Consider the following 26,069-nt stretch of genomic DNA (forward strand, 5'->3'; position numbering starts at 1 on the left):
ACACAATTCACACATTTTAAGTATACAATTCATTGTTTTTTAGTATATTCACAGTTGTGCAGTCACACAACTAAAACAGTCAATTTTAGAATATTTTCATCACCCCAAAAAGAAACTTTAGTAATCACCCTTCATCTTCCCCTAGCTCTAAGCAACCACTAATCTACTTTCTGTCTGTATGGATTGGCTTATTCTGGACAATTTCATGTAAATGGAACCATACAATATATGCTCTTTTTTGACTGGCTTTTTTGACCATGTGACTAGCATGTGTTTAGGGCTCATCCATATTGTAGCATGTATCAGTACTCCATTCCTTTTTATTGTTGAATAATATTCCACTGTATAGCTATACCACATTGGTTTATCCATTCTTCAGTTGTAGGGTTGTTTCCACTGTTAGCTGTTATGAATAATGCTCCTTTGAACACTGGTGTACGAATTTTTGTGTGGAGATATTTTCATTTCTCTTGGGTATATACCTAGGAGTAGAATTGCTGGTTCAAATGGTAACTCTTTAACTTTTTGAGGAACTGCCAGACCGTTTTCCAAAATGGCTGTCCATTGTACTTAGTGGTATATGAGGTACCAATTTCTCTGTTTGCAAACCGAAGTTCAAATCCTGGTTCTAGCATTTCTTGCTTTGTGACCTTCAGTAAAACAGTCTGAGGATCCATCTGTCAGTTGTAAAACAAAACGTACCTAACTTGAAAGGATATAATTAACGTTAAGTATCTAAGCATAGTGTCCATCTCAGTAAGTTTTTAAAAATTATTTAGCTTCCTTCCTCCTTCCTCTTCTCCCTGGCTGCTCCCCATGACTTCCTCTTGGGTTTCAAAGCTGTGTGAGTTGGACTTGAATTCTCTTGCTTCATATTACTTAATCTTCCCAGGAAACAGTAGTAAGAGACGGTGTGGATATACTGGATCTCCTGACTGCTAATCATAATGATCACCATATGAGATGAAATACAGTGCATCTTAACATACAGATTAGCTTACTTTGTTAAAGTCCTGTCCTTAAACAGTTTCTGTAGAGCATAAGTCCTGTCAGAGTAGAGGAATAGAAGTCAGTGAATGGCCTTTAAGTCAAAAGATAAACCCCAAATAGGAATTAGGATACCCCCAATCTAATTCTGCCCTGTCTTACTTCATTCAGAAGTCTTATCTTTTTTTTTTTATTATTAATTTTTATTGGAGTATGGTTGCTTTACAATGTTTTGTTAGCCTCCACTGCACAACAAAATGAATCAGCCGTACGCATACAGGTATCCCCTCCCTTTTGGACTTCCCTCCCATTTCGGTTACCACAGTGCATTAGGTAGAGTTCCCTGTGCTATACAGTACGTTCCCATCAGTTGTCTATTTTGTACGTAGTTTCAATAATGTATATGTGTCAATTCCAGTCCCTCCCTCCCTACCCCTTTCCCCCTTTGTATCCATACATTTGTTCTCTACGTCCAGATCTCTTTCTGCTTTGCAAATAAGATCATGTATACCATTTTCTAGATTCCATATATACACGTTATTATATGACATTTGCTTTTCTCTTTCTGACTTCACTCTGTAGGACTCTCAGTTCATCCGTGTCTCTACAAATGACCCAATTTTGTTCCTTTTTATGGCTGAGTAATATTCCATTGTATATATGTACCACATCTTCCTTTTCCTTTTTTTTTTTTTTTTTTTTTGCGGTACGCGGGCCTCTCACTGTTGTGGCCTCTCCCGTTGCGGAGCCCGGGCTCCAGACGCGCAGGCTTAGCGGCCATGGCTCACGGGCCCAGCCGCTCCGCAGCATGTGGGATCTTCCCGGACCGGGGCACGAACCCATGTACCCTGCATCGGCAGGCGAACTCTCAACCACTGCCCCGCCAGGGAAGCCCATGTACCACATCTTCTTTATCCATTCCTCTGTTGATGGACATTTAGATTGCTTCCATGACCTGACTGTTGTAAATAGTGCTGCTGTGAACATTGGGGTGCATGTGTTTTTTTTTAATTATGGTTTTCTCTGGGTATATGCCCAGTAGTGGGATTGTTGCGTCATATTGTAGTTCTATTTTTAGTTTTCTAAGGAACCTCCATACGGTTCTCCATAGTGGCTGTATAAATTTATATTCCCACCAACAGTGTATGAGGGTTCCTTTTTCTCCACACACTCTCCAGCATTTATTGTTTGTAGATTTTTTGATGATGGCCATTCTCACCGGTGTGAGGTGATACCTCATTGTAGTTTTGGTTTGCATTTCTCTAATAGTGATGTTGAGCATCCTTTCATGTGTTTGTTGGCCATGTGTATGTCTTCTTTGGAGAAATGTGTATTTAGGTCTTCTGCCCATTTTTGGATTGGGTTGTCTTTTTGATATTGAGCTGTGTGAGCTGCTTGTATATTTTGGAGATTAATCTTTGTCAGTTGCTTCATTTGCAAATATTTTCTCCCATTCTGAGGGCTGTCTTTTCGTCTTGTTTATGGTTTCCAGAAGTCTTATCCTTTTAAAGAACCTGATTCAGGAAGTCACTGGGAGACTACCTAGCTTTTTTTTCTGCTGTAGAACTGAGTAGTATGCAGGTAGCCTGTTTAAAAACCATAGAAGAGAATGAACTCATGGGGATAACGGGCCTTCAGGACGACAAAAGATTAATAGAGTTGACTCAAAGTAGGAGGGAAGAGATCAAGACCAAAGGGTCAAAACCAAGGTTTTCTTCTTTGACCTGCTTTACCATACATAATAAGCAGACTGTTTAATGCTGGCTGTAGGAACAAGGTAATAGAGTATTATGACTGGATCATTTTCGCAGTTGTTCTGGCAGCTGTGTTAGTTATTCTGACCATATGGAACCCATCTGACCCCTGTGATTGGGGTTCTAGAATAAGAGTCATGGTGGGAAATGAAAGTCATGATGCTTATGATTTAGATATTTCTCCAGTAACGGTGTGGGGTTTTTTTTGGTTTTTATGGCTGCGTTGGGCCTTTGTTGCTGTGCGCAGGCTTTCTCTAGTTGCGGTGAGCGGGGGCTGCTCTTCATTGCGGTGTGCAGGCTTCTCATTGCAGTGGCTTCTCCTGTTGCGGAGCCTGGGCTCTAGGCGCATGGGCTTCAGTAGTTGTGGCACGAGGGCTCAGTAGTTGGGGCTCAGTAGTTGTGGCACGAGGGCTCAGTAGTTGGGGCTCATGGACTCTAGAGCGCAGGCTCAGTAGTTGGGGCACACAGGCTTGGTTGCTCCGAGGCACGTGGGATCTTCCCGGCCCAGGGCTTGAACCCGTGTTCCCTGCATTAGCAGGCGGATTCCTAACCACGGTGCCACCAGGGAAGTCCTTCAGTAACAGTTTTAAAGTGCTAGAGATACTTTTTTTGGTCATTAGCTCAAGCATAGAAAGAGCTAATTATTTTAGTGATTGTGAATCTCGTTTCCTAATTTATTTTCCTAATTTTCTAGTTTTAGAAATTAAAATGTTTAGTTTTAGAAATCGAAATGTTCTGCTTCCTCTCTGTTTATACCTGTTTTACTTTTTAAATTTCTCTCCATATATGTGTATTTAATATTTAGTAATCGTTAGGAATCCTTTGCTATTGTCTAGGAAATTTGTCCTAATAAGAAATACTATCTTCTTCAAAACACATATGACCAACTAAGCCAAATATGAAAATGAGAAGTCAGCCTTGGTAATGTGACCATGGATCAAGATAACTGGAATAGAGTTGAGACTCCAGTTGAGCACATCTCAGGACGGAAGTTGACTGTGAGACAGACATTGGACATTATGTAATACGATTTTTAAAAAAATCAAATAGGACCCGAGGTTAAACTTTTCCAGCTGATTCCTGTTTTGTGTAGGGATAAATTGTCCAACTTACAATTTTTCATTGTGGTCAAGTTGGTTTACTAGTCTCAGAATATCTTATTACAGTCTTTCCTTTGAATATTGTTTGTGCTGTCTTTTCCTCCAGTTTTTAATTGTGAAATGTCCTTTGCTTTTTTTCCTCTATGTATTCATGATGTTAGCCCAAGTTACTCGTCTTGGTTGTTGATGCTCAGCTTCCTTAGACAACACATTTGCACATGCAGACTTACATATACAGTTTTTTTTATTACTTGAGTATGTATTTTATAAGCAGCTCTGGTAAATGTCAGTTGATACTGATGGTGATGTGGACTGTTCCTGCTAATTTATTTGGTCTCTACTTATTCTTGTAAAATGCTTCAAAATAATACCAAAGAGCTATGTATACTTTCAGTGTGTTTTAGAGAAGAATTTGCTTATGTACTGTTTTTATTCACAAGTAATTTGCATTGTCTTATCTCTTCTAGGAGGAGAGCATTCCCATTGCTTTATCTGGTAGGGATATTTTAGCTAGAGCAAAAAACGGAACAGGCAAGAGCGGTGCCTACCTCATTCCCTTACTTGAACGGCTAGACCTGAAGAAGGACAATATACAAGGTTAGTTGTTTGTTTAAACTGTAAATGGCGATTTAAATCTTGGAGCGATTACCATCTTTTTTTTAGTCAGAACTTGAATAATCTGGAATTCGTATTTATCCTTTTCACGGTTTTTGGCCTGGTTGTCTTGTAAAAATGATTCCTAACTTTTTTTAAAGAGATTTTCTAGTTTTCAAAGTTCTTTTACATATTACACAGCTATGACAACATTCCAGTGAGATAGGCAAAATAAGATTATCGTCCTATAGATAGATAGGAAAAGCTAAGATCTTGAGAAGTTAAATTATCTGACATAGATACTTACAAACTATGGAACTGAAATGTTTCTTGTGACAGCTGTGTGTCTGCAGAGTTCCTTGTAGAAACATGAACTTTTTCTCTTTAAAGCCTTGTGGTTTGGGGATTTTAAGAGGTTAGGCAGTAAGGAAGAAACAAATTTCCATAACTGTACCCAGAGTAAGCTAATAGAGTTAAGTTTTCATCTCTGAAGCTTTTTCTTAAATTTTCAGCTGTTTTTTCCCCCAGCTTTCTTGATCTATAATTATTATTTCTGCTCTCTCTCTGTTACTTACTTTCATATGATGTAAATAGAACTGGGTGGCAAGAGTTTCTTATTTGGGTATTTTGACTAGTGAATCTCTTACTAAAATATTAATGAACTTTGGGCTAATAATTGACAACTCAAAGAACCCTTTGAGGGTTTGTAAATAAGAAGAGTACAAGAATTGTATAGCATTGTTACTGAGGAATAGTCTAAATCTGGAACACTATAATAGGTTCTCTTTTTTTTTTTTTTTAGGAAATTTATTCATTTGAGTGTCTTAATTACAAGGGGAAATATTTCTGTAGCTTCTTAAACTCTTAATATATGCTGTTTTTTTTCTGTTTTCTCTGTTATTTGTTATTTTCCAGCAATGGTGATTGTTCCCACTAGAGAACTTGCTCTACAGGTCAGTCAAATTTGCATCCAGGTCAGCAAACACATGGGAGGGGCTAAAGTGATGGCAACCACAGGAGGAACCAATTTACGGGATGACATAATGAGGCTTGATGATACAGGTAGGAAATGATTGATGTAAGGTGGCTGGCTCTCTGTAATTCCACACACAGGTGTTTCCTTTCAGTAACTTATTAAAATTGTTTTTTAAATTAATAAGGAACAAACATTGCAATATAAAAATGAATAAAGGAAATGACCATTTCATTCAAGCAAAAAAAACAAATTGTTTTAGTAATAGAAAGAATATTCAGCCTTACTAATTTTTTAAATTGTACATAAAAACAGTAAAGTGATATTGTACCTGTCTGATTGACAAGGTTAATTCAGATTGGCAAGACTAATTAGTAACCAGTAATGTGAGTTTGTGGAGAAGTTGGCTGTCTTGCAACATGGGCGTATAAGTTGATATAATCTCTGTGGTGGGCAATTTGGCATTATATTTCAAAATTATAAATGTATATTTTTAAGAATCTTTTTTTGAAGAAATAACTGGACAAATGCAAGGTTGTTTACTACAGCATGGTTTGTAGTACTGAAAAACTTGGAGCAACCTGAATGTCAAGGGAGTTTGGCTAAAATACATTGGATATAGTCTGAAGGGAATTCTACACGGCCATTAAAGAGTGAAGCTGACCTGTATTCATTTTTTAATGAAGAGTTCTCCATGGTACATTATTTAGTGAACAAAGAAAACAGCAAGAATGAAATCCACTTATATAAAATTATACATAGAATTTTAGTCAAAATTTTACATATGATTATCATTTAATTAGTTTAATTATTATATTCTTTGTGCTGTCCTGTTATTTAAAATGATTATTTTATTTGATCCTTATTACAGTCTTCGGAAGACCCTTGATCTAGATTAAAGGCAAACTACTGTATCAGAAGCTGGGCATACCTTTTGTTTTTCCTTGGGGGTTGCCCCAAGACAAGGAAGTATGCCCCTTATTTGGAGCAGGTGATTTGGGAAGTTGTAGCCCCACCCCCATGTAGCACTGAAACTAACAGGTATTCTCTAGCCAACCAAAGATGAAATGGAAATCCATATTCTAAAACACATCTGTGCCTCTTTGTATTATTCCTGCCTCTACAGCAGTATTTCTGATAAAATATATGATATAAACCTTTACTATATCCTTTTTGCCCCAACTAAAATTAACGAAAATATGTTTTCTAATCTTGTGTAGTGCATGTCGTGATAGCTACCCCTGGGAGAATCCTGGATCTTATCAAGAAAGGAGTAGCAAAAGTTGATCATGTCCAGATGATAGTATTGGATGAGGTAATGTCTCTTCATTTGGAAATATACTATTCTGTACTACTCTGGCTTTGTTCATAACTGCCAGTGAATGAAGCATAACCTCTTTGTGTTTATGCGCTTTTATTTGTTTTGTTTTGTTTTTTTTTAATATTTGGCTGCATTGGGTCTTCGTTGCTGCACGCAGGCTTTCTCTAGTTGTGGCAAGCGGGGGCTACTCTTTGTTGCGGTGGGTTGGCTTCTCTTGTTGCAGAACACAGGCTCTAGACACACGGGCTTCAGTCGTTGTAGCACGCAGGCGCAGTAATTGTGGCTTGCAGGCTCAGTAGTTGTGGCACGTGGGCTTAGTTGCTCTGTGGCACGTGGGATCTTCCCGGACTAGGGTTCAAACCCATGTCCCCTGCATTGGCAGGTGAATTCTTAATCACTCTGCCACCAGGGAAGTCCCTATGACCTTTTAATAAATGCATGACTCTTGTCGATTCAAAGTAATTTGCTTACAAAACATGTTTTACCCTTTAAAAACAATAGATGATAGGAATTTATAGGACTAAATCAGCCTTGTGTCTTTTTCTTAGTAAAGCGAGGTTTTTATTTTTCAGTGAGAGAAGTTGTTGAATAATCTCAAAGCCAAGTTCATTCAAAGTCTCTTTCCATTCTGTGATTCATCTTAAGAAGCATGTAATGTCTCTAACCCCTCATTTAACATACAGCTTTGTATTGTTTGTTTTTTCGTCCCTGTTATAATGTGTTATCTCACCAGGTTATAAGTGCCTTTTAAGAACTTATTCAGCTCTGCATCCTTAGGACCTAGCAGTGTTTTATACATATAAGAAACCAGTGTTGATGTTTTTAAAGTTATTTTCCTGTTTGGTCTGTGTTTTAGATTACTAGAGCAGTTTCGTCATGATCTATTCAGAACAGGTTTTTATCTTTGAGTAATGAGAGCACATTTATTAGTTACTGCATGCTAGCACTAAGTGCTTTACGTGTTTTTTCATTTAATTTTTGCAAGAATCCTATAAGATAGGTATCCTGTAAAGTAGTTACTACAGTAAGAAGACATCTTAATTTTTAAATTGTGGAAACTAAAATAGTGGTTAAGAAACCTCCCAACATAGCTGATAAGGAGACAAGTTTTTTTTTTTTTTTTAATTTATTTATTTATGGCTGTGTTGGGTCTTCATTTCTGTGCGAGGGCTTTCTCCTGTTGTGGCAAGCAGGGGCCACTCTTCATCGCGGTGCACGGGCGTCTCATTATCGTGGCTTCTCTTGTTGCGGAGCACAGGCTCCAGACGCGCAGGCTCAGTAGTTGTGGCTCACGGGCCTAATTGCTCCGCGGCATGTGGGATCTTCCCAGACCGGGCTCAAACCCGTGTCCCCTGCATTGGCAGGCAGACTCTCAACCACTGCGCCACCAGGGAAGCACAGGAGACAAGTTTTAAACCCAGGTAGTTTGACTCTGTAGCCTGTACTTTTAACCACTATACTATAATGTCTCTGTAATGGAAGTCACATTAAAATTTTGTTATGGGAACAAAGATTATTTCTGTCTGGGACTTTTTTTCCTTGGAGGATGAGTATTACAGACTTTTCCCCTTCTGAATCACTGGTAACGTGTCTTGGTGCCTTTGGACTACGCAGTGTTGCAGAGGACTTACTGTTTACAACCAGGAGCATTCCATGAACTTGCTGGATGATGCCTTATTAACCAAAGACCTTAGACATTATTTCATTGTGTTTAAGATTGTCTTCTCTTTGTACTACAGGCAGATAAGTTGCTGTCACAGGATTTTGTGCAGATAATGGAGGATATTATTCTCACGCTACCTAAAAACAGACAGATTTTATTATATTCTGCTACTTTCCCTCTTAGTGTACAGAAGTTCATGGTGAGTATAAACCTGTACTTGGAAGCAGTACTATTCTGTTGTCCATGAGTATATCTTTATCCATAATTACATCTTACTACTAGTCTTTATTACACTGATTTCAAGTTTGGGGCTTTTTCTTCAGCTGATCAATTAAGGTTTGTTGTGCATAAATTAACTGATTTTTTTAAGATACAAAAGTAATTTGATTCTTATTTGTTCACTTAGCTTTTGGTGTCAGACTGACATAGCCATTGGTTCTAGATAAATTGATTACAGCATAATTCTATATTTAAAGTACAAAATAGTAACTTAGCTGTATATCTGAATGTTATATCTCCCATTTTATGGTAATTTACTTCTTCCATGACAGATAATAACGTTTTAAAGAGGGCTCCATTCTTTAAGAGTTTGTCAGGCAGAAATGTATGAGGATATATTCTGAGTTTAAGAAATAGACTCTGCTTTCATTTAAATATGAGACTCTTCTTTTCTTCAGAATTCCCATTTGCAGAAACCCTATGAGATTAACCTGATGGAGGAACTAACTTTGAAGGGAGTAACCCAGTACTACGCATATGTAACTGAGCGCCAAAAAGTACACTGCCTCAACACACTTTTCTCCAGGGTAAGTCTGTTAGGCTTCAGCGGCTGAATGTTGTCCGTTACTTACTACTTAACCTCAGTAAAACAAACAGTTGTATCAGTTTTCTCACCATTTTCTTTTTCTTTCTTTCTTTTTTTTTTTAAATACTTATTTATTTGGCTGCGCCGGGTCTTAGTTGTGGCATGCAGGATCTTTTAAGTTGCAGCATGTGGGCTCTTAGTTGCAGCATGCGGGATCTAGTTCCCTGACCAGGGATCAAACGCGGGCACCCTGCACTGGGAGCACGGAGTCTTAACCACTGGACCACCAGGGAAGTCCCTCTCAGCATTTTCAGTGTAAAAAAAATTCCTTAGTTTTTCCTAAAGGTAGTTTGTGTTGTTGATCTGAAGCTGATACTGTATGATTGTCAAGTCACAGGCACTTCTAATTTGATTCTAAAATAATTTGACCTTAATTACAGATAATCCTCATTATTCTCAGTAATTATAATTGTTCCGTTGTAGGTAGATTCTGTTTTTGCAAATTTGCCAAAATTTCCTTGTCACCCCAAAGTCAGTACTCAGGTGCTCTTGACGTCATTTGCAGACATACGTGAAAAATTTGAGACCTTGTGCGGTTTCCCCCTGCTTTCTTGTTTCAGCTCATACTATAAATGAGCACCCTTTTCACCGTCTATTTAGTGCCACATTTCCCACATTTCTGTGCTTTTCTGTTGATTTCACTCTTTTAAATGGCCCCTAGGCATAGTGCAGAAGTGTTGACCAGCGCTCCTAAGTACAAGAAGACTGATGTGCCTTGCAGAGATAATGTATTAGATAAACTTCATAAAGGCATGAGTTACAGAACTGTGGGCCATGAGTAAATAAGGTGTCTTTAAACAGTAACACTGTTTAAACCAAATTCCTTGGTGGTCCAGTGGTTAGGACTCCGCGCCTCCACTGCAGAGGGCATGGGTTCAATCCCTGGTCAGGGAACTAGGATCCTGCAAGCTGTGTGGCAGGGCCAAAAAAAATAAAATCAGTAACACACATAAAACAAGGTTATCTGTTGGCCCGTTGATGAAGAAGTTAAGTGTTCCTCACAGGAACCTAACCCTGTATTTCCCCTGGAAGCAGTGGTCCTATATTCAGTAATTCAGTGTTTCCAGTAACTGTATAGAACATAACTACCTCAAGTAATGAGAATTGTGTTTTACTCCTGTTGGCAATTATGCAGCCCTTATGAAAAATACTCTGCTACAATAAAACTTACTCTACAATAAAAATTATCTTCAACTGCTATGTAAATGAAATAGTACTTAAAATTTTTACAGTTTTGCATCTCTCTTATATTATGAGATTCTGAGTCTTAGGTGATATTTTCAAGATTTGGCAAAGTTAATGAAGGTTTTTGTTTTCCTTCCTTACGTCATCTTTTGTTTTGTTTTCCCCCTGTGCTCAGCTTCAGATAAACCAGTCGATCATTTTCTGTAACTCCTCTCAGAGAGTTGAATTGCTAGCCAAGAAGATTTCTCAACTGGGTTATTCTTGCTTCTATATCCATGCTAAAATGAGGCAGGTGAGTATAAAACTTGAACTTGTATAGATTTTTTTAAAAACCTTTTTCTTAGTATTTCTTGGATTTTGTTTTGTTTTAATGCTCTTCCAAATGCCGTGAGTTTAAGAATAAATTATTCCTTAGCAGGCAAAGGACCATTCATTTTAACCTCTCTGAGGTTAGGTTTTCTAACTACAAACAGGGTTAATAGTACACATTCTTACCTCACAAGGTTGTCAGGAAGATTGAGATTATGTATGAATGAGTAGTTTGTAAGTTGCCAAGCATAATAGAAATGTGAGATTTTATTCCCTTCCTTCCCCATATTCTTAGATTTGGGCTAGTATTTAATACAGTAATCACTAGCCACAGGTGGCAATTTAAAAGAGTTAAAATTTAAATAAATAAGTGAAAATTAAACAATATTTAAAATTTAGATTCAGTACAATCCCTGTCAAACTACCAATGGCATTTTTCACAGAACTAGAACAAAAAATTTCACAATTTGTATGGAAACACAAAAGACCCCGAATAGCCAAAGCAATCTTGAGAAAGAAAAACTGAGCTGGAGGAATCAGGCTCCCTGACTTCAGACTATACTGCAAAGCTACAGTAATCAAGACAGTATGGGACTGGCACAAAAACAGAAATATAGATCAATGGAGCAGTATAGAAAGCCCACAGATAAACCCACTCACATATGGTCACCTTATCTTTGATAAAGGAGGCAAGAATATACAGTGGAGAAAAGACAGCCTCCTCAATGAGTGATGCTGGGAAAACTGGACAGCTACATGTAAAAGAATGAAATTAGAACACTTCCTAACACCGTACACAAAAATAAACTCAAAATGGATTAAAGACCTAAATGTAAGGCCAGACACTATAAAATTCTTAGAGGAAAGCATAGGCAGAACACTCTATGACATAAATCACAGCAAGATCCTTTTTGACCCACCTCCTAGAGAAATGGAAATAAAAATAAATAAATGGGATCTAATGAAACTTAAAAGCTTTTGCACAGCAAAGGGAACCATAAAGAAGATGAAAAGACAACCCTCAGAATGGGAGAAAATATTTGCAAACGAAGGAACTGACAAAGGATTAATCTCCAAAATATACAAGCAGCTCATGCAGCTCAATAGCAAAAAACACGAAAACCCAATCCAAAAATGGGCAGAAGACCTAAATAGACATTTCTCCAAAGAAGTAATACAGATGGTCAACAACACATGAAAGGATGCTCAACATCACTTATCATTAGAGAAATGCAAACCAAAACCACAATGAGGTATCACCTCCCACCAGTCAGAATGACCATCATCAAAAAATCTGCAAACAATAAATGCTGGAGAGGGTGTGGAGAAGAGGAACCCTCTTGCACTGTTGGTGGGAATTTAAATGGATACAGCCACTATGGAGAACAGTGTAGAGGTTCCTTAAGAAACTAAAAATAGAAGTACCATATGACCCAGCAATCCTACTACTGGGTATATACCGTGAGGAAACCATAATTCAAAAAGAATCATGCACCACAGTGTTCATTGCAGCACTATTTACAATATCCGGGAGATGGAAGCAGCACCCTAAGTGTCCATCAACAGGTGAATGGATAAAGAAGATGTGGCACATATATACAATGGAATATTACTCAGCCATAAAAAGAAACGGAATTGAGTTATTTGTAGTGAGGTGGATGGACTGAGAGTCTGTCATACAGAGTGAAGTAAGTCAGAAAGAGAAAAATACCGTATGCTAACACATATATATGGAATCTAAAAGAAAAAAAAATGATTCTGGAGAACCTAGGGGCAGGACAGGAATAAAGACCTAGACGTAGAGAATGGACTCTAGGACATGGGGAGGGCGAAGGGTAAGCTGAGATGAAATGAGGGAGTAGCACTGACATATACACTACCAAATGTAAAATAGATAGCTAGTGGGAAGCAGCCACCTAGCACAGGGAGATCAGCTTGTGCTTTGTGACCACCTAGAGGGGTGGGATAGGGAGGGTGGGAGGGAGATGCAAGAGGGAGGGGATATGTAAAGCAATTATACTCCAATAAAGATGTTAAAAAAATAAAATTTAGTGCTTCAGTCACACCACGTTTGAAGTGCCGTATTACATGTGACTAGCAGTCACAGTTTTGGAAAGTACAGATACAGAACATTTCCATCATTGCAGAAGGTTCTGATTTTTCTGTGTACCTCCTCAGGTACATCTGTTTTTACTATTTGCCTGTAGAAAAGGATGCAGTCTATATTTCAGAACTTATTCAACAGAAAATAAATTCAAAACTATAACAAGACAACATTTTGTGTTTGTGCTGACGTTGTGAAATTTCATAAGAAAGCAGTTTCTGTAGGCTAACGGGTTAAGAACTTAATCAACTCACATATGGTTTTCAAAGAAGCTTAGTGTCATGGATCAGATACCTTCTTGTAGGCCCCTAATATTAAAATTGTCACAGGAAATGAATGTATTAAATTGAAGAGAATATTTCAGAATGGAAGAACATTGTGTTGAAAAAATGTTTACCAGATGCTAGATTTATTGCTTTTGCTAGAGTCAGTGTATGTTTTCATTCTTGTTTTTTAATTGGAAAGTAGTTATTTTTAGCTTTTGTATATAATAACTGAAAAGGTAAATAGTAGATGTTTTGGTCAAGCCAAACTTTTGGCATCTTTTGTTTGAAATATTTTAGAAGTATGGTGAAAATTATCACTAAAAATCCACTCCAGCAAAAAAGAAAAATACCTTTTTTTTTGCGGTACGCGGGCCTCTCCGGTTGCGGAGCACAGGCTTAGCGGCCATGGCTCACGGGCCCAGCCGCTCTGCAGCATGTGGGATCCTCCCCGACCGGGGCACGAACCCGCATCCCCTGCATCGGCTGGTGGACTCTCAACCACTGCGCCACCAGGGAAGCCCGAAAAATACCTTTAAGAATTGAGATAATAAGCAGCATATACATATGTATTCATATTTATTCCCATGGGAAACTAGTTTATGGTTAATTATTTTCACCTTTTGTTTTTAATTTATGTGTATTGAATTTGGCTCCTTTCTCATTCATGTAAAAAATAATTTGGGTATAAAGCACTTTGGGTAGGAGAAAAAAATCATGGCAGTTTGGGGGCTTGTGTGAGTTTTAATCAAATCAAATGCGTTACTTTGTTCCTAGGAACATCGGAATCGTGTATTTCATGATTTCCGAAATGGCTTATGCCGCAATCTTGTTTGCACTGGTAAGTATTTTGTTTCGTTTACACATAGTTTTGTGTTGTTTTTGTTTTGTTTTGTTTTGTTTTGTTTTGCGGTACGCGGGCCTCTCACTGTTGTGGCCTCTCCCATCGCGGAGCACAGGCTCTGGACGCGCAGGCTCAGCGGCCATGGCTCACGGGCCCAGCCGCTCCGTGGCATGTGGGATCTTCCCGTACCAAGGCACGAACCCTTGTCCCCTGCATCGGCAGGCAGACTCTCAACCACTGCGCCACCAGGGAAGCCCCCTACCTGTATTTTTCAAAGTCTAAATTAGCATAATAATTGTGGGACTAGAAAAGAATTAGAAGGGATAGCCTTGCATATTAGCTTACCTCAGGCCTCTTATAAATCATTTAGCAGAAGGGGATGAATGAATTCTAAACAAAGCATAAATAATTACTGCTAGAGGATTATGTCTTTTTAGAAGTATTCTACGTTACACAACAAAATTTTTAAAAATAATTTTCTCTGTTAACCTTGGATTAAATACTCAAAAATAGACTGAAGAAAATTACACTCCTGAGACTCATTTATGAGTATATAGCTTATCAGTCATCCTTGATTTGCACAGTCACCTTAGACCATTTTTTTAAAACTTTGTTACAGGACTGGGAAAAGGTAACTTGTTGAGCAGAAAGCTGCTTATGGTAATGTGCATGACAGATAATGCCAGTAATTTGCAAATGCTTTTGAATTACTGATGAAGTGAATGAAGCTTAGGTTACATTAGAAATACATGTTAAAGAGTATTATGGCACCAAATTGAAGGATATAATGGAGTTTTGTGTTTTTGGTTTTTTTTTAAGATTTGTTTACCCGAGGTATTGATATACAAGCTGTGAATGTGGTAATAAACTTTGACTTCCCAAAGCTGGCAGAGACCTATCTCCATCGTATTGGAAGATCAGGTGAGGAAAAGGAAGGAGATGTTCTTTGTGGAGGTTGTTTGAGAAGTTTAATCACTAAATTTTGTTCCTTTGTAGAGTGTGGTAGCAGTTAGAACAGTGAATTAAAACTAATTTAGTTGTTTGATATATCAAATTAATTTCCAACTCTTCCAGAACACTTATTTTAAAAAGTTAAAATAACTTTATGCTTAATTTAAGATTCACAAATGAGAAGCTCACTTCTCTAACTGTACTGTTTAGTATGTATATTCTGGCAATTTTTGACAGAAATGAGCACCCGTTTTTTCATTTGGCAAAGGTAAAATAGCAGTGCTACTTGAGGCTGTGAAACCTGACGTTGTAACGTGTGTGTGAGTTCATATACTCAGAAGGGCACCGAACCAAAACATACATCCTGTATGGATTTGCCACTTATAGACTAGTGCTTGCACATTGATTCCCATGTTTAACTGTTTCATTAATTAAAATTGGTTTTTGTTAGGTCGCTTTGGTCATCTTGGCTTAGCCATCAACTTGATCACATATGATGATCGCTTCAACCTGAAAAGTATTGAGGAGCAGCTGGGAACAGAAATCAAACCTATCCCGAGTAACATTGACAAGAGCCTGTATGTGGCAGAATACCACAGCGAGCCTGTAGAAGATGAGAAACCTTAACAAGCATGTGTGTACCCGACAAAATAGCAAAGTGAGCATAATGTTTAAAGAAGGGAAATCAAGGTCCTCTTTCCTGGGGGAAAGTTGATGTTCCACGATATATAATTAGCAGTAAAGGATGAAATACCTCTTGGCATAAATGACAGTAAACAGGAAGTATCTTGAAGTTGTAGTTGTGATCTTATTGGCGAATCTATAAATGCGGTTCACTTGAATATAGTCTTCCTAAGTAATGTAGTACGTGAGCAGTACTTAAGACAAATTCAGACTTCTAAAATAATGGAAACAAAAAAGAATCTTAGCGATTTTGAATATGAAAATATTTTTGCTCTTTATCACTCGGTCATCTCTGTTAGTGTTCACTCTTAATTTCTAATGGGAACCTTAATAAATTATGTTAAATTACCTGTAAAATTCTATTACTAAAGGTGTAATCAGGTTATGATGATAACTGTCTTATTTTAAATGCCCACTCTGGTTTCCTGCAGATGGTTTCTCATCTTTTGGTGACTGTTGGGCTCTGGTAGAAATGCTTAAAACAAGGCTTAACATAGGGAAAAACCCCTAAAACAGCCTACATTCCTCTAAGGAAACTGATTTAATTTGAGAACTGTTAGTTTCCAAATCAGCAGTGAACATTCTACCTGTTACTATTTTTAGGTTTTTCAAATTACTCTCTTCACTTTAACCTTTTTATCCTAATTTAAATGTCAAACACAAAACCCTTGGACAAATATAAAACTAGCCCATGTTTGCTAATACATTGGTAGGCTGTTGAGTTCATGTACGGTTTAAAAAAAATTTTTTTTTTTTAATTGTCATAGAGACTGCTGCCTGTTACCAGAACTTTCAGGGTTTCATTCTGTCTCTGGGATACATAGCAGAAATTCCTTAATCCTGAGTGAATTCTATAGTAGGCAGACAGGCTCAGTAGAAGCTGCTATAGAGAGCAGTGGGATGGGGATTGTGAACACCTATGTATCCTAGTTCGTATTGCTTTCATGGCATTAATTTTAGGCTTCTTTTTTCTTTAGGTTTTGACAAACTACAGAAGGCTCGTTTGGATCTGTGACACATCGATTTTGGGGGGATGCTCTTCTCTTTGTGGGTTTTTCATCTTCTTTTATTTTGGAACTATGAAGACTTAAAAGAGCTCAGACATTTTTTCTTTTTTTTAATTGGTGAAGAGAAAAAAGCTAAAAAGGAATTTACCTTTTTTGTTCCACTTGTTTGCACTGTGTGCTGACTGAACATTAGTTGCACTAACTGCTGGTTTTTTAAAAATGTTTTCTGGGGAAGGGGGACAAGGAAGGAGGAGAAAGAAGAGAAGGGGAGAAACCCTAAAAAGAGAAGAATCTTGATGAACACAAGCTTGTCTGCGATTTCAGAATTCTCCAACAGCTGACTCTCGAGTGCATTTCAACTTCTCCCTGGTTACTCATCCGTTTTTTAAGCCTGAAGAGCTTATTACTTATTTGTGCAAAGTGCCTTATGCTATGAGACCATTCAGAATATCATCTTTTAGACACAGCCCAAGGAATCAACAGTAGTATTGTTTTTTTTCTTTTTTCTTTCTTTTTAAAATTTTTGTCTTTCCGTTTTGGTTTCAAGTTGAAGTCTCTCTCTTCCCTTTCTACCCGATACTCAAGCCCAGGGCTGGAAGATGAAACGTATTAGTAATGTTAAACACCATTTTCTTTTTCTTTATGTGGAGGAGTTGATATGCAACTGCAGTTCATCCGCACTGTAAATACATGTATTTAAAAAAAAAAAACAATCCCAAGTAAAAATTTCTTCTGGGCTGAGTAGATGCAACATCATCGCTCCCAAAGGAAAGAGCAGTCTATCATTGCAGGAGCCATATGACAAGCCTTTTGTGCTCTATAGCAGAACACTAAAGACTGGTTTACATACACCTCCATTAGCAGTTATGGCACTTGATGTGTAGACGTTGTCAGAGCCTTTGACCCTCTTTCCTCTGTGGCAAAGCGTGTCCCATAGAAAATTGGGTGTGTATACTTGTATAAACTTTGTAAATAGGTTTTTTTCTGGGTTCATATATATATATACATATATATATATATATATATTTTTTTTTTTTTTTGGATGAAGGTTGCTGGGATTAAGGGGATTAGATTGATTATGGGAGCAGCTAAAGATGAGAGGGGCTCAGTTTTCCGCAACACTAAATTCTAAAAAAGTACTTTGGCTTCTTACTGTAGAGAACAGACCTCTACAGGGACATCCTCTGTTGGAAAAGGGACCCAGAAGTCTGGGATCACTGCTGCCACACTTTGTCTCATATAGTACCTTTGGAGGAGGCCTGACAGAGAGAGCAAGGAAGCTTCAGAAACCTGTAATTCAAGATGTTATTTTTGAGACACTCTCTCTGATAATGTTTCTTCCCCCCTTTTTAAAAGTTTGAGAAACACTTCAAGCTCAGCAAAAGGAGACAAAGAATAATTTGCCTTGCAGTGTGGCAGTTTGATTGAGTGGCAGTTTCTTTGAGCAGTATATGTATAAAGCGTGGATTTGCATTTCAGAATATTAGCCAGTACCAGCTGTGGTGACATTAGCAGTTCTGGGGCTTACTTTCTGTGGATCTTCTCCTGTACTGTGTAAGTGTATTGCCCTCTGCCCACCTTGATACATAAACTTGCAGGAATGGGCAACCCCTGAGAGCTGTTAACTTTGATGCTACAGAAAGCTGCTTGCCACCCTCTTGCTTTGTGACAAGAATTATCTGTCATTTTGCATTGTAAATTGCTGGCAAATGCGTTACAGTCAATAGTGTTGCTTTAAATTGTGCCCCTCCCAACATGCTTGATGTTTGGCCTGATCTCCAGGCAAAAGGAGTGAGATGAAGCAAAACCAGTGAACTTTTTTTTTAATGTTTTTAATTCCCTTTTAACCCAGTGTACTAGGTCAATTAGGAGGCATCTAGGATTTTTTTTTAAAAAAAGGAAAAAATAAAATTAAAAAAAGTTGATTTCCATATGCCACTGTTTTCCAAAACCCTAAAATATTGCAAGATGTGTCCTGCATAAACTTTCATGCTTAACTCATCTGGAAAAAGAAATCAGTTATTCAGAGTGGCTTTTTGACTCTGCCTAGTTCTAAGCAAAATTGTGACACCCAGAATTCCTTGAGGATCAAAATCCTGCAGATGCCTCCTGATCAGACATAGCCCTAACTCCTTAAAAACTGTAGCAAGAGCTGCACAGTACAAACCCCAAAAAGAATAACCCATTTATCTGGTAGCCAAGCCACATGTGTCTATCCAGCCAATGTTGGTTACTAAATACAAGGCCTACTTAAGGAAGTAACCTTTTTCCGGGGAGGGGTGGGGGGAGGGAATTTAAAAGGCATCAACTTTTGACCAAAAATCTTGCCCTTGTACTGACGCAGCTCTCTTTCTCCCCCACCTCTGGCGAGATAAGAGGAATCATTCATTATAGAAGAAAAGGAATGCTCATAAATGAAGTTTTGTGTCTCGCTAGAGTGTGTGGGTGACTAAGCAGCGCAGTCTTTTTTGCCATCCTCAGACTGTGCTCTGCCTGGTGCCACATGCCTGTGGGTCCCTCTAAAAGCACAGACTTTAAATTGAAAGTATTACTGAAGTACAGCCTCTGATGAGGAGTGGCACTTAAAACTATCTGGGACACCACTATTGGACACAGTCTTGTAGAGGCAGCTGTCCAGTTTTGGTGCTTGTCTCTTGAATAGGAATTGTTAAATGGAAAGATGCTCAAAGGACTAGGTCAAAGCCTAGTCTTTTTTTTTTTTTTTTTTTAATCGCCCTTACAATAAGGAGCATTGTTACTATTGGAAGTTGTTTTTGTGTTCCTTGCAGTATTGGGTGTTTATATTAAGTAATGATAATGTTTTTCCACTGGTTCATTTGGATGAAAACTATTTGCCCAATTTTTAATATTTAAATTACATTCAGCACCTGGTTTAACCAGTGGTTATATAGTTGTGTAATGGGTTGTGGACTGTTACACAGCTTGCTGCCTCTGTCCTCCTCTTTTCCTTACATTCCGATGGAGAAACTTTCTTGCCTTTTCCCTTAGTAATGGAATGGAATAAATTTATTCTAAAATGATCTTCCATGGGAAGAAGGGAGAGAGAAACCTAAATATAATCTCTAAATTATTTTCAAGTTGGTCCCAGGATCATAATATGGGTTGGCCCCAAAGACTGGGGGGAGGGGGGAGGCAACTGGTTATCAATATTTGTTTTCAGAATGAGATGGGAGCATCTTTCCTTTGCCATGAGCTTTGTGTTAGAGACCATCATGCTTGGGTTAGAACCAGACAACCCAGCACAAAGCCTTGAGTGTAAATTGTTGGAATCAAAACATCTCATTCTGATCACTTGATTTTTTTTTTTTTTAATAATAGGGGTGGGAGGGAGGTTACTTTGCCCCAAAAGGGAGGGTATCTGCACTAAGGATTTAGAAACACTTTGGAAGCTCATAACCTCATCAGTAACTGCCTTTAGTCACACTCCTGACCTTATAGATGAGTAACAAAAGGATGAAATAAGTTCTTGGGAATTAAGCCATGTTATTTTAATTTGCTCCTTTTTCAGCGTTCTGTGTCTCTTAAGCTGTTATTGTGGAATCATTTTCTGGCAAAATAACCTTTGTCAAGCAAAATTATTGGCCTTGTGGGAGCTGACGTCAGTCAACTTTGGTGAATTTAAGTGGACTTTGGTGAGCTTATAGTTGTACTTTATATCCTTAAAGGTAGTTTTTTAAAACTTCCAAAGAAAACCCACTCTCCTTTCTGATCTAAAAACTCATCTTTGGGGTAAAGAGTTCAGTGTCCAAAGGTTGTAACAGTTCATGAGGTAAGAGGGCGCTAGCCTGGCACCTGGATTCTGCCCCTCCGTAGCTGACAGATTCCAACAGAAGTGTGTTTAAATTCTCCAGTAGACAATACTGGGCGGGGGGGAGGGAGGGGTAGGGTTGGGTTGCTAAGGTACAGGCTGCTGTACTTTACCCAGTGGTTGTGAGGGAGGGTCCCTGGAGAAAACCAAGTCGCTAGTCCCTTTTTTGAAACAAAATTAAAACTTGAAAAAAATTTTTTGTTTAGTACAAAATGGGATAGAATTTAATGTCCCTAGCCACAAGGGACCAGTTCCACTGAGAAGTGAACAGTGGGAACTCAATTTTGAAAACATTCGGGGAAAGGGAAAATTGGCTTTCTGTTAATTGGCAGATGTTCCAGTGGGGCTGTTTTTGTTGGAATGTGTTATGTTGTATGTACACATATATGGACCAGAGCGTCTGCTGAGTTTATAAAGTTAAAAGCTGGTTGATAAAATCTTGATTTTTGTTACTTTATCACAATAAAAGCCCACTGGAACTTCAGATGTGTGTGTGGTGTGTCTTTAGCATCAGGCTCTGCGGTTTAGGAATACTTGCCTTTGAAATCATTTTTACTTACATAACTCACATTCTGGTAAAGCAGTAAGATTCTCAGCACTACTCCTCTGAATAAATTATGTGAGCACCTTTGTCCAGCCTTATTCATTGTCCCACCGTTTGCATTTCACTCTGTTTTCATAGCCTAAACACAGAACAGATAATCAGTTGGAAAGGAGAGAGATGTTGGTCCACAGTATGCCCGGGGGACTGCTAGTAGTCAGTCACCTCCTAGAATTGTTCAGATATTTTAGAAAGTTGAACAGAAATTACTTAGGAATTAACGATATGAATGGAATTTGTATTCTGAGACTGAGAAATACTAATGAAAGAAATCAGAAGACCTAAATAATTGGAGAAATCCAGACACAAAGCTGGATACAGCATCCTCGCCCCCCACCCCAAAAGAAATACTTCAGTATAACAAAATAATGTTCCAGACATGTATGCTGAAAACTGCAAAATTGCTGATGAGAGAAATCAGGCCTGAAGACATAGTCTTCCAATCCATGAATATGACACCTCTATTTTTGTCAGTTCCCCAGTTTCATCTGTAGGTTCAGAGTATTTCCTTGCAGTCCCAGCAAGCTTTTTGACAAGATAGCCACAAGATAATTCTAATATTCATATGGAAAGGCAAGCCGCCATAACAGTTTTGGAAAAGAACAAAATAGGAGGACTCATTACCTGATTTCAAAATACAGGAAGCTACAGCAGTCGAGAAATCTGTAAATTCAGTTCTTTCACTACACTACACTGAAGAAATGTAGGGAGACATGCCATCAACCTTTTCATCTAAGGAGCAAAGAATGGATGTGTACAGTCTGGCCGAAGATCAATTTTTCTTGTAGATGCTGTGTGGGCAGTTTGTTCCTAGTTCATTAGGTGCATTTCCATTATCCTGTTAATCTAATCGCGGAACAGCGTACGGCTATCTCTCTGCCTCTGGATTTGTCCCACCCTCCCTCACTTTACTGTCTCCAGAGATTGACCTGTATGAACCACATAAATATTTCCTCTGCTCTCCGGCTCCCATTTGGGTTTGCTCACCAGGGATTCCCCCTCAGGAAATTAGAAAAAGTGAGGTAGGAGTTTGTATTCCTTTAATTCCCTCCCCGTAAGATGCCTCCAGCTGCTTTGTTTCTCAACTGGAGATCTCTGCAGCTGAGTCTGTCACTCTCTCCCTCCATTTTCTGGTAACCATCCTCTCCCCTTGATAGATTTTCCCTACACCCATGCTTTTGTAAATAGGCCAGATGTAAATAAACTCTCCTCAAATTTTCCTATGCCATCTGTTTCTTGTTGGGACCCAGACAGAGTAATTGGTACCAGAAGTGGCCCCAGGAAACAGACTCTTAAAATGAGATTCTGGGATTGGGTTAGTTATATTTGATGAGCTCAATGACAACCTCCTTATGGGGGTTGGTGGATGGGATGGAACATGAATAATTCATGGTATACGGTGGCATCACAATTCAAATTTTCACTGGTAGTACCACGGGATTAAGTGCAGGTAAAGGACGAGGCATAGGGAAATCAAGGGGCTGTGACAATCAGCAATAAAACAACCTACGGACTGGGAGAAAATATTTGCAAATGATATGACCGACAAGGGATTAATTTCCAAAATATACAAACAGCTCATACAACAGAAAAACAACCCTATCAAAAAGTGGGCAGATAGAGAAAGAAAAAAAAAAGTGGGCAGATTGGGGCTTCCCTGGTGGCGCAGTGGTTGAGAGTCCGCCTGCCGATGCAGGGGACACGGGTTTGTGCCCCGGTCCAGGAGTATCCCACATGCCGCGGAGCGGCTGGGCCCGTGAGCCATGGCCGCTGAGCCTGTGCGTCTGGAGCCTGTGCTCCGCAACGGGAGAGGCCACAGCAGTGAGAGGCCCGCGTACCGCAAAAAGAAAAAAAAAAAAGTGGGTAGATGATCTAAATACTTCTCCAAAGAAGACATACAAATCGCCAAAAGGCACATGAAAAAATGCTCAATATCACTAATTATTAGAGAAATGAAAATCACAATTACAATGAGGTATCACCTCAATCCGGTCAGAATGGCCACCATCAAAAAGTCTACAAATAACAAATGCTGGAGAGGGTGTGGAGAAAGAGGAACCCTCCTACACTGTTGGTGCGAGTGTAAATTGGTGCAGCCACTATGGAGAACAGTATGGAGTTTCCTTAAAAAACAAAAATGGAGTTACCATATGATCCTGCAACCCCACTCCTGGGCATATATCTGGAGAAAACTATAATTAGAAAAGATACATGCACCCCTATGTTCATAGCAGCACTATTTATGATAGCCAAGACACAGGAGCAACCTAAATGTCCATCAACAGATGAATGGATAAAGATGTGATACATATATACAATGGAATACTACTCAGCCATAAAAAAGAATGAAATAATGCCATTTGCAGCTACATGGAAGGACCTAGAGATTATCATACTAAGTGAAGTAAGCCAAAGACAAATATCATACGATATGTTTATATGTGGAATCTAAAAAAAGAGATAAAAATGAACTTATTTACAAAACAGAAATAGACCCACAGACATAGAAAACAAATGTATGGTTACCAAAGGGGAAAAGTGGGGAGGGATAAATTAGGAGGATGGGATTAACATATACTCACTATAGTATATAAAATAGATAACAAACAAGGACCTACTGCATAGCACTGGGAACTATACTCAATATTCTGTAATAACCTATAAGGGAAAAGAGTCTGGAAAAGTATATCTATCTATATATCTATGTCTATAGATATATATATATCACTGAATCACTGTGCTGTATACCTGAAACACAACATCGTAAATCAACTTTACTTCAATAAAAAAAATAATAACTTCCTTGTACCTTTCGTCCGCCAACCACACACACACATAAAAGTGGTAGGCCTTTTAAAACTTATTCTTTGGCACAGGGTTTAAAAAAAAAAAGGCCTCAATTGCATACATAAGATTAAAAATATGAACATGCAATTAACGTACAAACAGAACAAGAAGGCCTCCCCAGGAGTTTTGAAGAGGGTCCCTTATCTGTAGCTTTGTCCTTAGCTAATTGGTTACTGTGTCCCTAGGACTGAAATAGATGGCAGCCTTCTAAAGTTTTACTTGATTTGTATACACAGAAAATCTCTGGATCTGATGAAGAGAATTCTGACTTGAGCCAGTCTGTTGATCTCTGAAGTTTCCAGGTGCGAAACAGTTAGCTGACACAGAGCCTCTTGAATAAAAACGAAGCCTTCCTCAAAAGGACTTGTGACCATTTGCTAGTGTGACTATATATTGGGGAAGAGGGAATAACCAGACTTTTGAGGACTACTGGGGGCCCAAAATGCTACAGGTCAGAGTAAAGGCTTATGGAGGTCAAGTGATCCATGGAGTTTTGACTTGGGTCCATCTCACAGTTGACATATTGGGTCCCCAAACCCAGGTCTAGATTGCGTAGTGGGAATTGACATCCTCAGCAACAGGCAAAATCACCAAATTAGTTCCCTGACCTATGGAATAATATTATGGTAGAAAATGCTATATAGAAGCCACTAGAACTGCCTCTAACTACCAAAGTAGTGAACCAAAACCAATACCACATTCCTGAAGAGACTGCAGAGATTAGTTCCACCAATGAAGATTTAAAAGATGCAAGATTGGTGGTTTATAGGCCTTCCCTGGTGGTCCAGTGGGTAAGACTCCACACTCCCAATGCAGGGGGCCCAGGTTCAATCCTGCATCTAGTTGGAGAACTAGATCCCACACGCATGCCGCAACTAAGTTCGCCTGCTGCAGCTAAGACCCGGCGCAGCCAAAATAAATAAATAAATGTTAAAAAAAAAAAAAGATTGGTGGTTTCTACTACATCTTCCTTCAACACACATATCTGGTTTGTGCAGGAGACAAATGGATTGTGGGAAATGACAGTGGATTATCATAAACTTAAGTGATGATACCAGTTGCAACTGCTGCTCCAGATGTGTGTGTTTTTTGCTGGAACAAATCAACACATTCCCTGCCACCTGGTATAAAGCTACTGATATGGTGAACACTTTCTTTCTCTAGACCTGATAGTAAAGACTGTATGAAATAGTTGGTTTTCAGCAGGCAGGACCAGCAACACACTTTATTGGTCTGTGTCAGGGCTCTATCACCTCTCTAGCTGGTCTACAGAGACGGATCATCACTGAATTCTACAGGCTATCATCACTCTGGCCCACTACATTACAGCAGGATACGGCATCTACCTTGGACACTTTGGTAGAATTCAAGCATGCCAGAGGATAGGAAATAGATGCCACCAAAAAATCATGGACCTGCCCGCCCCAGTGAAATCCTAGGGGTCCAATAAACTGGGGCATGTTGCAATATCCCTTTCTAGGTAAAGGGCAGATTGCCACATCTGGCTCCTTCTACCACTAAGAAAGAGATACAATGCCTAGTGGGCCTCTTTGCATTTTGAAGGCAATATATACTTTATTTGGGTGTATTACTTCAAGTCGTTTGCTGAGGAATCTGAAGTTTTGTCTTTTTTAACAATGGCCCAGAACAAGAGAAGGCCCTGCAGCAGGTCCACGCTGCAGTACAGTTTGCTCTGACACTGGGGCCTTACGATCCAGCAGATCCAATGATCTCAAAGTGTCTGTGGCAGATAGACTTGTACAGAGCTTTGGGCAGCCTCCTGTAGGTGAATGACAGCACAGACGTTTAGGATTTTGAGAAAAGCTATGCTATCTTCTGCAGAAAACTATTCCCCTTTTGAAAAACAGCTTCTGTGGACTTCCCTGGTGGCACAGTGGTTAAGAAGCCACCTGCCAATGCAGGGGACACAGGTTCAATCCCTGGTCCGGGAAGATCCCACATGCCGCGGAGCAACGAAGCCCATGTGCCACGACTACTGAGCCTGCGCTCTAGAGTCCGCGTGTCACAGCTACTGAGCCCGCGTGCCTAGATCCCATGCTCTGCAACAAGAGAAGCCACAGCAATGAGAAGCCCGTGAACCGCCAACAAAGAGTAGCCCCCGCTCGCCACAACTAGAGAAAAGCCTGCGCTCAGCAACGAAGACCCAATGCAGCCAAAAAGAAATAAA

The 26,069-nt window shown here is 39.0% G+C and overlaps 1 protein-coding gene across 6 annotated transcripts in view; it reads left to right on the forward strand.

Moving 5' to 3' along the window:
• Positions 1 to 20,917, forward strand: part of DDX6 (DEAD-box helicase 6) — a 34,456-nt gene extending 13,539 nt beyond the window's left edge. For 5 of the 6 annotated variants that reach the window (XM_082660001.1, XM_082659999.1, XM_082660000.1 and 2 more), the window contains exons 5-14: positions 4,309 to 4,438; positions 5,351 to 5,497; positions 6,629 to 6,723; positions 8,469 to 8,591; positions 9,070 to 9,198; positions 10,618 to 10,734; positions 13,896 to 13,959; positions 14,782 to 14,883; positions 15,365 to 15,571; positions 16,575 to 20,917. In XM_082660001.1, the coding sequence (XP_082516127.1) occupies positions 4,309 to 4,438; positions 5,351 to 5,497; positions 6,629 to 6,723; positions 8,469 to 8,591; positions 9,070 to 9,198; positions 10,618 to 10,734; positions 13,896 to 13,959; positions 14,782 to 14,883; positions 15,365 to 15,540 (1,083 nt within the window). In that variant the 3' untranslated portion in view covers positions 15,541 to 15,571; positions 16,575 to 20,917. The remainder of the gene's footprint in view (positions 1 to 4,308; positions 4,439 to 5,350; positions 5,498 to 6,628; positions 6,724 to 8,468; positions 8,592 to 9,069; positions 9,199 to 10,617; positions 10,735 to 13,895; positions 13,960 to 14,781; positions 14,884 to 15,364; positions 15,572 to 16,574) is intronic. The other variant, XM_082660004.1, reaches the window with a different exon arrangement.
• Positions 20,918 to 26,069: the final 5,152 nt, after the last annotated feature.

This window comes from Grampus griseus (genome assembly GCF_964374135.1).
Source record: "Grampus griseus genome assembly, chromosome: 8".
Lineage (NCBI taxonomy): Eukaryota > Metazoa > Chordata > Mammalia > Artiodactyla > Delphinidae > Grampus > Grampus griseus.